This window comes from Colobus angolensis, unplaced genomic scaffold, assembly GCF_000951035.1.
Source record: "Colobus angolensis palliatus isolate OR3802 unplaced genomic scaffold, Cang.pa_1.0 Scaffold27, whole genome shotgun sequence".
NCBI lineage: Eukaryota > Metazoa > Chordata > Mammalia > Primates > Cercopithecidae > Colobus > Colobus angolensis.
The window spans coordinates 12,331,206-12,343,771 of NW_012115932.1; the positions used below are offsets into that span (position 1 = coordinate 12,331,206).

At 43.2% G+C, this 12,566-nt stretch overlaps 1 protein-coding gene across 3 annotated transcripts in view; it reads left to right on the top strand.

Annotated features, from left to right (window-relative positions):
• Positions 1–12,566, top strand: part of WWC1 (WW and C2 domain containing 1) — a 177,047-nt gene that overhangs the window by 145,611 nt on the left and 18,870 nt on the right. For all 3 annotated transcript variants that reach the window (XM_011947743.1, XM_011947744.1, XM_011947745.1), the window contains exons 16-17: positions 3,904–4,056; positions 6,097–6,188. In XM_011947743.1, coding sequence (XP_011803133.1) covers positions 3,904–4,056; positions 6,097–6,188 — 245 coding nt within the window. The remainder of the gene's footprint in view (positions 1–3,903; positions 4,057–6,096; positions 6,189–12,566) is intronic.

Sequence of the window (12,566 nt, forward strand, 5' to 3'; positions counted from 1 at the left end):
TACATTTATTCTGGGTGCCTGAAGTGTGCCAAGCATTTAATTCACTCTGATCCTCCCAATAGGCAGGTAGGTAGGAGTTATTTTCCCTGTTTTCCAGATGAGGAAGCTGGTGCTAAACAAGTGAAGTGTCAGCATCGTGCTTTCTTCCTCTCCCCACTCACCACTGTGCTCTCAGAAACCACCTTTCACCATCCCAGACCTAGCACAGCTCTGCCACGTTCCAATGCATCCTGATGAATTGTAGCCCCCATAATCCCCGTGTGTTGTGGGAGGGAACTGGTGGGAGGTAATTGACTCATGGGGGCGGTTACCCCCATGCTGCTAGTCTCATGATAGTGAGTGAGTTCTCATGAGATCCGATGGTTATATAAGGGGCTTTTCCCACTTTTGTTCGCCACTTCTCTTTGCTGCCACCATGTGAAGAAGGAAGTGTTTGCTTCCCCTTCTGCCATGATTATAAGTTTCCTGAGGCCTCCCCAGCCATGCTGAACTGTGAGTCAACTAAACCTCTTTCTTTTATAAATTGCTTAGTCTAGGGTATGCCTTTATTAGCATGAGAACAGATTAATACACTTGGCTACAGGTCCGTTTTGCAAACTGGCATTTGGTCTTTCTACCACCCATCAGCACAGAGTCTGGGTAGCCCCTTCCACCCACCGACACTGGTGTGTTAGGGGAAGGTGAGCTGACCACCTTCCCAAACCTGACCAGGGCTCATTTTTGGACATGTCAAAACAATAAAGCCTCTGAGGAATGATTAATTAGTTAGTAGTAATTTCTAGGGAGGATGTAGGGGGGAAAAACAAAACAGTAAAAATATTAAGTCACTTGAAATAATTCCCTTTTCTGTGAGCTTATAGTCAGTTAGGTTAGTTTGTTATAATTTGTTTTCAGTTTAAGGGATATATTTACATAACTCAAAGAAAAATTGTATGGAAAGGTTTACTGAAGAGAAATCATGCTCTCTCCCCACCCTAGCCTTACCGCCTATCCTATATAGGTGACCACTTTGATTAATTTCTTTTTCATCTTTCCATTATTTCTTGTGCATGTATGATCATGTTCACTCCCCCTTGCACCTCAAACATGGTGCAATATATACATAGACTATAGACACATATACTTATCCCCCTCTCTCTTGCACAAAAGGTAGCATATTATATACTCTTTTCTGCACCATGCTATTTTTTCTCGTAACTGTATAGCCTGGCCATCTCTCTGCATCAGTATAAAGAGATCTTTCTCTTTTTTACACAGCTACATAATATTCCATTGCATAGATAGATTATAGTTCTTTCAATCTGTTCCCTGTTGCTGGACCTTTGGGTCGTTTAAAATCTTTTGCTGTTGGCTAGGCGCGGTGCCTCACGCCTGTAATCCCAGCACTTTGGGAGGCCGAGGTGGGCGGATCACCTGAGGTCGGGAGTTCAAGACCAGCCTGACCAACAGGGAGAAACCCCGTCTCTACTAAAAATACAAAAAAAAAAAAAACATAGCCGGGCATGGTGGCACATGTCTGTAATCCCAGCTACTCTGGAGGCTGAGGCAGGAGAATCGCTTGAACCTGGGAGGCAGAGGTTGCGGTGAGCCAAGACCATGCCATTGCACTCCAGCAGCCTGGGCAAAAAGAGCAAAACTCTGTCTCAAGAAAAAAAAAAAAAAAAAAACTTTAGCTATTACAAAGAGAGTCAGGATGAAGACTCTATTTGTGGGTCATTTTGTACTTGTGCAGATTTCTGCAGGTGTATCTGTGGGATAGACAGCTACAAGGAGAATTACTCGATCGAAGGGTAAAATGCATTTATGTTTTTACTAGATATGACTAAATTCCTTCCATCGGGTTTCTGCCATTTTACATTCCCATGAGCAAGGTGAGAGAGGGCCTATTTTCCCATAACCTCACCAACGGCATTTGTTGTCAATTTTTTAAACTTTTGCAAATTTAGTGGAGAAGAAATGATAACGCAGTTTTCTGCCTTACTTGGAATTAATTACTTGTTCAGTTCCTGAGTTCCTTGGGAGAGTGCTGGCTCCCAGAAGGTGGAACCATGTGGGGACCATCATTATGCTCAGTACATAACATAGAACCTAGTGCTTAATATAGCTAACACAGAATGGGAATTCAACAACAGAAAAATCAAATAACCCAATTTGAAAAGGAGAAAGGACTTGAATAGACATTTCTCCAAAATTAATATACCAATGGCCAACATCCATGTGAAAAGATGTTCAACATTACTAATTATCAGAGAAATGCAAATCAAAACCACAATGAGATACCACCTCACACGTATTTGGATGATGGCTATCAAAAAACCACACAAAATAACTAGTGTTGGTGAAGATGTAGAGAAATTGGAACTCGTGTGCATTGTTGGTGGGATTATAAGCACTTCCTTAGCACTGTTGATGTGAACGGTGTAGTAGTTCCACTAAAAAATTTAAAATGTAATTATCATATGACCTAGCAGTTGTACTTCTGGGCATATAGTCAAGATAATTGAAAGCAGGTTTTTGTTGTTGTTTTGTTTTGTTTTGTTTTTGAGACAGAGTTTTGTTCTTGTTGCCCAGGCTGGAGTACACTGGCACAATCTCAGCTCACCTGCAACCTCCATCTCCTGGGTTCAAGCAATTCTCCTGCCCCACCCTCCCGAGTAGCTGGGATTACAGGAATATGCCACCACGCCTGGCTAATTTTGTATTTTTAGTAGAAATGGGGTTTCTCCATGTTGGTCAGGCTGGTCTTGAACTCCTGACCTCAGGTGATCCACCCGCCTCAGCCTCCCAAAGTGCTCCAGTTATAGGCATGAGCTACCATGCCCGCCCAGAAAGCAGATTCTTAAAGAATTACTTGTACACTCATGTTCATGGCAGGACTGCTCGCAATAGTGAAGAGGTAGGAGTAACCCAAATGTCCATCAACAGATGACTGGATAAGCATAATGTAGTATGCCCATACAGTGGAATATTATTCAGCCTTAAAAAGAAAGGGGGATCTCTTAGCCCAGGAGTTCGAGATTACAGTGAGCTATGATCACACCACTGCACTCTAGCCTGGCAACAGAGTGCGATCTTACTTCCAAAAAAACAACAAAAAAGGAATAAAATTCTGATATACGCTGCAACACAGATGGACCTTGAAGGCATTGTTAAGTTCAATAAGCCAGTCACAAAAAGACAAATACTGTATGATTCCACTTATATGAGGTATCTAAAGTCATCAAATTCATAGAAACAGAAAATACAGTGGTGGTTACTAGGGGCTGCAGGGAAGGGGGAAAAGGAAGTTATTGCTTAATAAGTGTAGAGTTGCCGGGTGTGGTGGCTCACACCTGTAATTCCAGGACTCTGGGAGGCCGAGGTGGGCAGATCACGAGGTCAGGAGATCGAGACCATCCTGGCTAACATGGTGAAAACCCATCTGTACTAAAAATACAAAAAATTAGTGGTAGCCAGTGCCTGTAGTTCCAGCTACTTGGGAGGCTGAGGCAGGAGAATGGCGTAAACCCAGGAGGCGAAGCTTTCAGATTTGCAAAACGAGAATGTTCAGTAGATCTCTTTCACAACAATGTGCATAATGTTTAATACCACTGAAATTGCACTTAAAAGCAGCAGAGATGGTAAACTAAAGGTTTTTTTATCATAGTTTTTTTCATTTTAAAAAAATTCATAGGATAAGTCCTCAATAAAGATTTGGCAAATGATTAAACCGATCAACGAGTGAATGAACGACAAATGAGTTATTGGAAATGTTAACAACTTGGCCTGTCTTCCTGCCAGGATGCCTCCCTCTCATCTGGAGTGGTGTTTTCTCCATACTGTCCCCGTGAACCAAATTCCCTGATACCTGGTTCTTCCCCCGCTCTGTCCCTCTTATGTTCTCCTTGTTTCCATCCCCAATAGGGAGGCGCCCAGATCAGCCTGGCGGAGGTCTGCCGGTCTGGGGAGAGGTCGACTCGCTGGTACAACCTCCTCAGCTACAAATACTTGAAGAAACAGAGCAGGGAGCTCAAGCCAGTGGGAGTCACGGCCCCTGCCCCAGGGCCTGCAAGCACGGTGAGCTGGGACCAGGTGCGCCACCCTCCCACAAGGCAGCATCTGGATGTTGGAAGGGAAAGCCTCTCCCAGAACTGGAGGTGGTCGGGCATCACAAGAGGAGAAAAATGGGGTGGAGGAAGTAGGAGAAGAAGACAGGGAAGAAGAGATCTCCACTAAGGGGCAGGTGGCTCCCCTTCCACAACTTGCTTTCTTCCACATCTGTGCTTCCTCCTGTCCTTTGTTCTACCTAATACCACTTGGCTAACGAAAACTTAATTCATGACTTTTTGCAAATGAAATGGAGAAGGAGATAGAAAACTGTGGAAGGTAAAAGATGAACCTTTCTTGGACCCCTACTTTGTTCAAGGTCCATAGTGGAGGCTTTGTATAAGAGGCACCTGGAAGTCATGGGAAGAGAATCAGAGGGCTAGGTCAGTCATATCACCTCTCTGAGCATCCAATTTTTAATGTCTAACGTGAGCCTTAAAAGGTTGTTATGAGGATGGGCACGGTGCCTCATGCCTGTAATCCCAGCACTTGGGGAGGCCGAGGCAGGAGGATCTCTTGAGGCCAGGAATTCAAGACAAGCCTGGGCAACATGGTGAGGCCTATCTCTACAAACTTAATAATAATAATAATTATTATTATTATTATTATTAAAAAAAGAAAAAAGTTTTTATGATGCTTTGAAGAAATACATGTAAAGAGCACTTGGTAACTGTTCCATTATGACTTTGTAACTTGAAAATCTTGGCCGGGCATGGTGGCTCATGCCTGTAATCCCAGCACTTTAGGAGGCTGAGGCAGGAGGATCTCTTGAGTCGATCTCTGAGTTCAAGACCAGCCTGGCTAACATGGCGAAACCCTGTCTCTACTAAAATTCCAAAACTTAGCCAAGCATGATGGCAGTCGTCTGTAATCCTAGCTACTAGGGAGGCTGAGGCAGGAGAATTACTTGAACCCAGGAGGCAGAGGTTGCAGTGAGCCAAGATTACACCATTGCACTCCAGCCTGGGCAACAGAGCAAGACTCCATCTCAGAAAAAAAAAAGAAAAGAAAAGAAAAAAAGAAAAAAAAATCTTACATTTGCCTGTTTTCAGTGAAAAAATATGTTTTTTCATTTTAGTTAGTGCAGTACGCTTTAACGTATTAAAATATCCTCAAACTGTCTCCCCTATTTGGAAAGCCCACGCCTACTGGCCAGACAGACTGATCAGGACTCAGCTGAGCAGTGAAGTTAGTCTTACATATAGGATATTGGACTCCTATAGGATCCTGACCACATCAAAAAGTTAAATAGAGAGTGTTTTGGATTCAGGTTTTCTTGTAATTCTCTGTAGTGATCCTTTCCTCTCTGTAGAGGTTGTTCCTTCTGTTGGTACGTGGTTAGTTTGGACAGCCACTGCCTAGAATTTCTATGCAGGGGATGGGTTGGGACATACAGGTAAAGATAAGGGTAGCAAATAGATAAATTAAGTCTATTTTCTTTTTCTCTTTCTCCTCCTCCTGTCCTTTCCCTCCCCACCCCCACCTTCTTTTTCATCATCATCATCATTTTCTGTACTTCCTTTTGCATCAGGCACTATTCCATTTATTATGTACAGTTTACCAAGTCTCAGGGAGATAACCAAATTACATTAAGATGTACATCTCCTCAGCAAAGCTAGGTCTCAAACTCAGGTCTCTCACTCCAAAAAGAGACAGTGCATTATGCATTATGTTATTGATGGTTCACATGTTGGTCTGATGATGCTGTGGTCTCCTTACAGTCAGAGACCTTAATTCTCTCTCACTTCACTGCTAAACTTGGCTGTCTTCCACCACGATGCTGAGTAAGTTCATATATACAGGAGCTATTCTCTGGAGAACTGCTAGTTGGAGAAATTAAGGACAATTTTTCCAGTTTATCAGTGACCTTGGGCAAGACACTTGACCACTCTGGTCTTTGGTTTGACCATCAATTCACTGGGAGGTCACAGGTCTGAGATGCTCTGATTCCTGGCAGGTAGGGTGGCACCTGCATTGTACCCAATGACCCAGCAGCCTTTGTCTCTATAGGACGCTGTGTCTGCTCTGTTGGAACAGACAGCGGTGGAGCTGGAGAAGAGGCAGGAGGGCAGGAGCAGCACACAGACGCTGGAAGACAGCTGGTGAGTGAGCACACCCTTGGGCCCCAGGAGCTGCCCTGCCTGGATCTAGGCCCAGCAATGAGATCCCCAAATGCCAGTGCAACTAAGAGAAGGGTTTCACTGGGAAGACTGAGAACCCCTCTCCTCATGGGTTCTCTACAGGCAAAAAGGCAATGTAACCTAGTACGATGGTTCCCAGAGTTCCTTTCGAATTTGCCATTTTGTTTCCCATGAATCACCTATGCTAGTTCACACCTAATGTTATTCTTTATCTTGATATAGTGACATTTATTTTGCTAAAAAAAGAAAAAAAAAAAAAGAAGAAACTTTATGTTACTCTAAATGGAAAATTTGTGTAGTTTGCCATAAAGTAAAGAGTCCTTGGGAATTGCATTTGACTTTCAGGAATGGAGAGCGGAAATATTAGACAGAAATAAGATAGAAGTTTACTTCTTCTTCACTTTAGAATAAGAGGGCCAGGTGTGGTAGCTCATGCCTGTAAATCCAGCACTTTGGGAAGCCAAGGTGAGCGGATCACGAGGTCAGGAGTTCGAGACCAGCCTGACCAACATGTTGAAACCCCGTGTCTACTAAAAATACAAAAATTAGCTGGGAGTGGTGGTGCACGCCTGTAATCCCAGCTACTCAGGAGGCTGAGGCAGGAGAATCACTTGAACCCAGGAGGGGGAGGTTGCAGTGAGCCGAGATTGCACCACTGCATTCCAACCTGGGTGATAGAGCAAGATTCTGTCTCAAAAGAAAGAGAGAGAAAGAGAGAGGGAGGGAGGGAGAGGAGGGGAGGAGAGGGGAGGGGAGGGGGAAAGAGAAAGAAGAAGAAAAAAATCAAAGAAGAAGAATGTAATCCCAGTTATTCAGGAGGCTGAGGCAGGAGGCAGGAGGATTGCTTGAACCCATAGTGAAACCTCATCTCAAAAACAATTTAAAAATCATGGGAGAGGCCGGGCGTGGTGGCTCACGCCTGTAATCCCAGCACTTTGGGAGCCCGAGGCAGATGGATCACCTGAGGTCAGGAGTTCAAGACCAGTCTGGCCAACATGGTGAAACCCCATCTCTACTAAAAAGTACAAAAATTAGCCAGGCATGGTGGTGGGCACCTGTAATGGGGTATTTTGCAAAATTCAGTAAAATTATGCATGATAAGCACTTAACACAGACCCTGACCTAGAGGAAGCATTTAATAACTCTTCCATATTATTATTCTCTTAGAGCCCCAAATTATGTATTTAGTCTCAGCTACTTGGGAGGCAGAGGCAGGGACAATTGCTTGAACCCAGGAGGAAAATGTTGCAGTGAACCGAGATTGTGCCACCGCACTCCAGCCTGGGTGACAGAGTGAGACTCTGTCTCAAAAAAAAAAAAAAAAAAACGGAGGAAGCAATCCCAGGCTATCCAATTCTGTCAACCCCACGGTGTTATTGGGAATCCAGGTTCCTTTCCTCTGTCTGCTTTGCTGTCTTTACTATGTGACCTCCATCACCAAGGCTGCTTTATAGCCCAAGATGGGTGCTGGATCACCAGCCATCAGGCAGGTAACCATCAGGAAAGAGGAAAGATAACAGAGAGCATGCCTGTGTACCTTTTAACTAAGAAGCATTCCTGAATGTCCCGCACAGCAACTTCTGCTTGCTTCTCATTGGCCAAGCTTAGCCACTTAGCCTGCCTAACTGCAGGGAGACTGGAGAATGAGATCTGTTATTTGGGTACAAAAATCAAATTTCTGTTACTAAGGGAAAAAGTGGATACTGGGTAGACCAAGAGCCAAGTCTGCTTCAAAAGGTAACTGTGGAAAACACAATGTAATGAAAATAAAACAATATTATTAAAGTCTAGTTAGAGATATTGCTTGCTAAGCCTGAGCCTTCTCTCCCGTTATTAAAAAAAAAAAGGTTAGCAAGTGTTTCAGCAATGTTGAAGACATGCTATTGCCAGAGACTTTCTCCTTGTTGTAATCAAAATGTCCGAACAAGAATTGAAAAGGGGACAACTTTCTCACTTTGTGATTCAGTGCTATTTAATTCCTTGTATTATGAGAAAGGTCTCATCATACACTTTAAGAAACAATGACATAGACTAGGGTTTGAATCTTGGATTCTTCATGTTTTTGTGTCACCTTAGGCAAAGTATTTTTGAAACTTTTTATTGTAGTGTAAAATTCTTACAGAAAATTCACCTAAGCAGAGAGCTCAGTGAATTTTCGGAAAACAAAACTCTGTAACTAGCATCAAATCAAGAAGCAGAATGTGACCAGCACCACAGAAGCCGACACCTTGTGTCACTGCCGGGCAAGTCACTCTAACCTTGTCTGAGCCTTATCTGAAAACTGAGGAAATAATACTGACTATATAAGGTTACTGAAAGAGACTCAAGGGAAAGACACTAATGAAGATCAAGTGCAAAGCACATGGTGGACCCTCAATATGTGGTCGAAATTATTGTTAGGGAAAAGAGAAGGAACGTTCCTCACTACTGGCTGGAAATATGGTAAATCCCACATAGGAAATGGCCACAGCCTATGAATCTTGCCATTTGGAAGGAAGAATAAGTTGGTCTTAAGTGTCTGTGCTTTAAATTCAGACAGATATGGATCTGGAGTCTAGCTCAGCCAACTTCCCTCTGGGATTCTGTTTCTGATCAGTAAGACCTTACTGAGCATTAGTAAGTTTTAAAAGCTCCCTGGGTGATTCTAATGTGCAGCCTAGGCTGAATATCACAGCTGTAAACTTCCGTCTCCTCATCTGTGAAATAGAGATTTAGAAAACAACTACTATGTCATGGGGTATTTTGCAAAGTTCAGTAAAATTATGCATGATAAGCACTTAACACAGACCCTGACCTAGAGGAAGCATTCAATAACGCTTCCATATTATTATTCTCTTAGAGCCCCAAATTATATATTTAGTCTCAGAAGGCATCCTTCCTTAATATCTTTTACTCCAGAGGTCAGCAGATGATTTCTGGAAAGGGCCAAGATGGTAAATATTGTTTGCTTTGTGGGCTATAGGAATTCTGTTGCATCCCCTCACCTCTGCTGTTGCAGCGTGAAAGCAGCCATAGGCAGTATTTAAACTAATGATAGTGTCTGTGTTTCACTGAAATGTCATTTATGGACACTGAAATTTGCATCTTATATAATTTGCACCTTTACACCAAGTATTCCCCTTTTGATTTTTTTTTTTTTTCAGCCATTTTAAAATATAAAAACCATTCATGGCTTAGACTGTCCAAAACAAAGCAGCAGGCAGGATTTGGCCCATGGGCTATAGTTTGCTGATCCTTGTTTTACTCTTCTCCCTTACTATTTTTTTCATGTGATAAAGCAGATGGCAAGGTTCCTGGAATTTTTGTATGTTCCTTTGTTAGTTTAGGGTTCTCTCTAAATTGTCTCAATTTCTCTCTCCCCCTCCTTTTCTCTCTCTTTCTCTCTCTCTTTCTCTCTCTGTCTGTCCCCACCAACCCCTGGCCATCTCCCTCTCTCTTTCCTTTCCCCTCTCTTTCTCTGCCTCTCTCTCTTTCTCCCTGGCACACTGCTGTGCCACACTACTACGGATCACACAGGCAAAGGTCTGATGCCAGAAATAGGCCCAGGACCTATCTCCCAAAACCCTGGCACAAGATCAGTGGTTTCCACCAAATTCCAAGCTTGTGCTGAGACTTTTCAAGCCGTCTCCTAGCAACCGCCTTCTGTTCCTTCTCCCTTTGTGGCCCCCTGTCTCCACACCCCCTGCCATTCAAACTTCTCTTACAAAGAGGGCTGGGGATCCCAGAGCTGCTGTAGTGGGGTAAACCATCTGCAGCCCCCTCCCCCAAGACTGGAAGCTTCTCTTGGTCCTGGGATGTTAACTGGCCTTGCCATGCCTGCTCATCTCTGGAGTCTTGGGTTCTGGTCTGCAAAAGGCTGTCCATCTGTTCCAATTTACAGTCCTTCCTCAGCACCCAGTACCCAGCACGTCACTGGTCCTCCTTCTTTTTATTTTATTTGTTTTTTTATGTCTTTAAATCATATAATCAGAAGACTGGATTTTTTTTTTTTTAATCCACAAGCAAAATAAAACTAAGAGTGTTAGAAAATACAGGAGAATATAACACCAAACAATACTAGAGGGAAAAATCTTTGTATTTGCCTCCTTGGGAACTTGTATTTGTCTAGGGCAGATGCTGAGAAGTGGCATTGCTGGATCCCAGGGCGTGTGTTTTTTATATTTTAATAGACATCATAGAGTAGTTCTCAAATAAGATTTTATTAATAAATGCTCCCACCAGCAGTGATTGAGTACCCTCATCTACAGCCTCTCTGACACTCAATGTAATCAAACTGCTGTAACTTAATTAAGGATATATACATTTTTTGTTTTAACAGATAAGGCTAAATGGCCTTCAGAATGTAAATTGACTGCTCTCCTTTACACTTCCCACAGGGATGTGCCTGTTTCTGTACCTTCACCAGCACTTGATATTATCAGATTTTTTTTCCGCTTTGCCACTCCAGTGGATGAAAAGATATTGTTGATTTTAATTATTTTTCTCCTTACAATTAAAATTAAGCTGGGTTTTGTTTGTTTGTTTGTTTTTGTCTCAGCCTCCCAAGTGGCTGGGATTACAGGCATGTGCCACCATGGCCAGCTAAGTTTGTATTTTTAGTAGAGATGGGGTTTCTCCATGTTGGTCAGGCTGATCTCGAACTCCCAACCTCAGGTGATCCACCCGCCTCAGCCTCCCAAAGTGCTGGGATTACAGGCATGAGCCACCGCGCCTGACCAACAGCTCTTTCATTTGTAGATAGAGAGGCTGCTGGGGCCAAGGAGAGAGCCAAGGCCCCTCCACAGAGCAGTCCTCATCTAAGTACAGAAGAGGTTTGAATTGCAGAGTTGTGAGTAGAGATCCAAAATGCATTCTCCCCACTGGGAAAATCCTCAGGGAGATTTTGTGTTTCCCCACACGCTGGCCGAGCCAGCTAGCTGGATGTTGGATTCTCTGCTTTTGGCTGGGATTCTTTTGGCTCAGTATGATCAGCCTCATGCTGATCAGAAGCCGGGCGGTTCTGTATGTCTTTCAGAAGTCAAGATGGGAATAGAGATAAATTACTACTTAACAAATGCAGCCTATTTGTCACACCAAATCCTTCCAACCTTGGAGTCCAAGGGAAATGGAGAGTTTTAAGGACTATCACCAAAAGTCTCTTCAGCAAATGGTGTTGGAACGATTAGATATTCATATGGAAAAAAATACACTTGGACAGTTATATCATGTATAAAAATTAATCTGTGGCCGGGCGCGGTGACTCAAGCCTGTAATCCCAGCACTTTGGGAGGCCAAGGTGGGCAGATCACGAGGTCAGGAGATCAAGACCATCCTGGCCATCATGGTGAAACCCCATCTCTACTAAAAATACAAAAATCAGCTTGGTGTGACGGGACATGCCTGTAGTCCCAGCTACTCATTAGGCTGAGGCAGGAGAATGACGTGAACCCAGGAGGCAGAACCGAGATCGCACCACTGCACTCCAGCCTGGGCGACAGAGCAAGACTCCATCTCAAAAAATAATAATAATAATCTCAAATGGGTTATTGAGCTACACAAAAAAACTGAAATTATAGAAGTACTGAAAGTGTAAGAAAGAAACTGTTCAAAACTTTGAGGTAGGCAAAGATTTCTTAGGACATAAAAAGCACAAACTATAAATGAAAAAAATCAGTAAATTGGGCTTTATCATAATCAAAAACTTATGATCTTTGGAAGACACCACTTAGAAAATGAAAAGCAAGCCACAGACTTAGAGAAAATCATGCAGTCCACATACCTGACAAAGGATTCATAGCTCAAATATATTAAGATTTCTTACAACTCAATAATAAGACAACCCAATTTTTATTTTTATTTATTTATTTGTTTATTTTAAGACAGAGTTTTGTTCTTGTTGCCCAGGCTACGATCTCGGCTCACTGCAATCTCCACCTCCCGGATTCAAGTGATTCTCCTGTCTCGGCCTCCTGAGTAGCTGGGATTACAGGTGCATGCCACCACACCCGGCTAATTTTTATATTTTTAGTAGAGACGGGGTTTTATCATATTGGTCAGGCTGGTCTCGAACTCCTGACCTCAGGTGATCCACCCACCTCAGCCTCCCAAAGTGTTGGGATTATAGGCGTGAGTCACTGTGCCTGGCCAACAACCTGATTTTTAAGGGGCTGGAGATTCTAACAGACACTTCACCAAAGAAGATGGTCATAAATGCATGAAGAGTTTCTCAACAAGAAAATGCAAATTAGGCCAGGCTCAGTGGCTTACACCTGTAATGCTCACACTTTGGGAAGCTGAGGCAGGAAGATTTCTTGAGGCCAGGAGTTCAAGATCAGCCTGGGAAACAAAATACAACTCCAT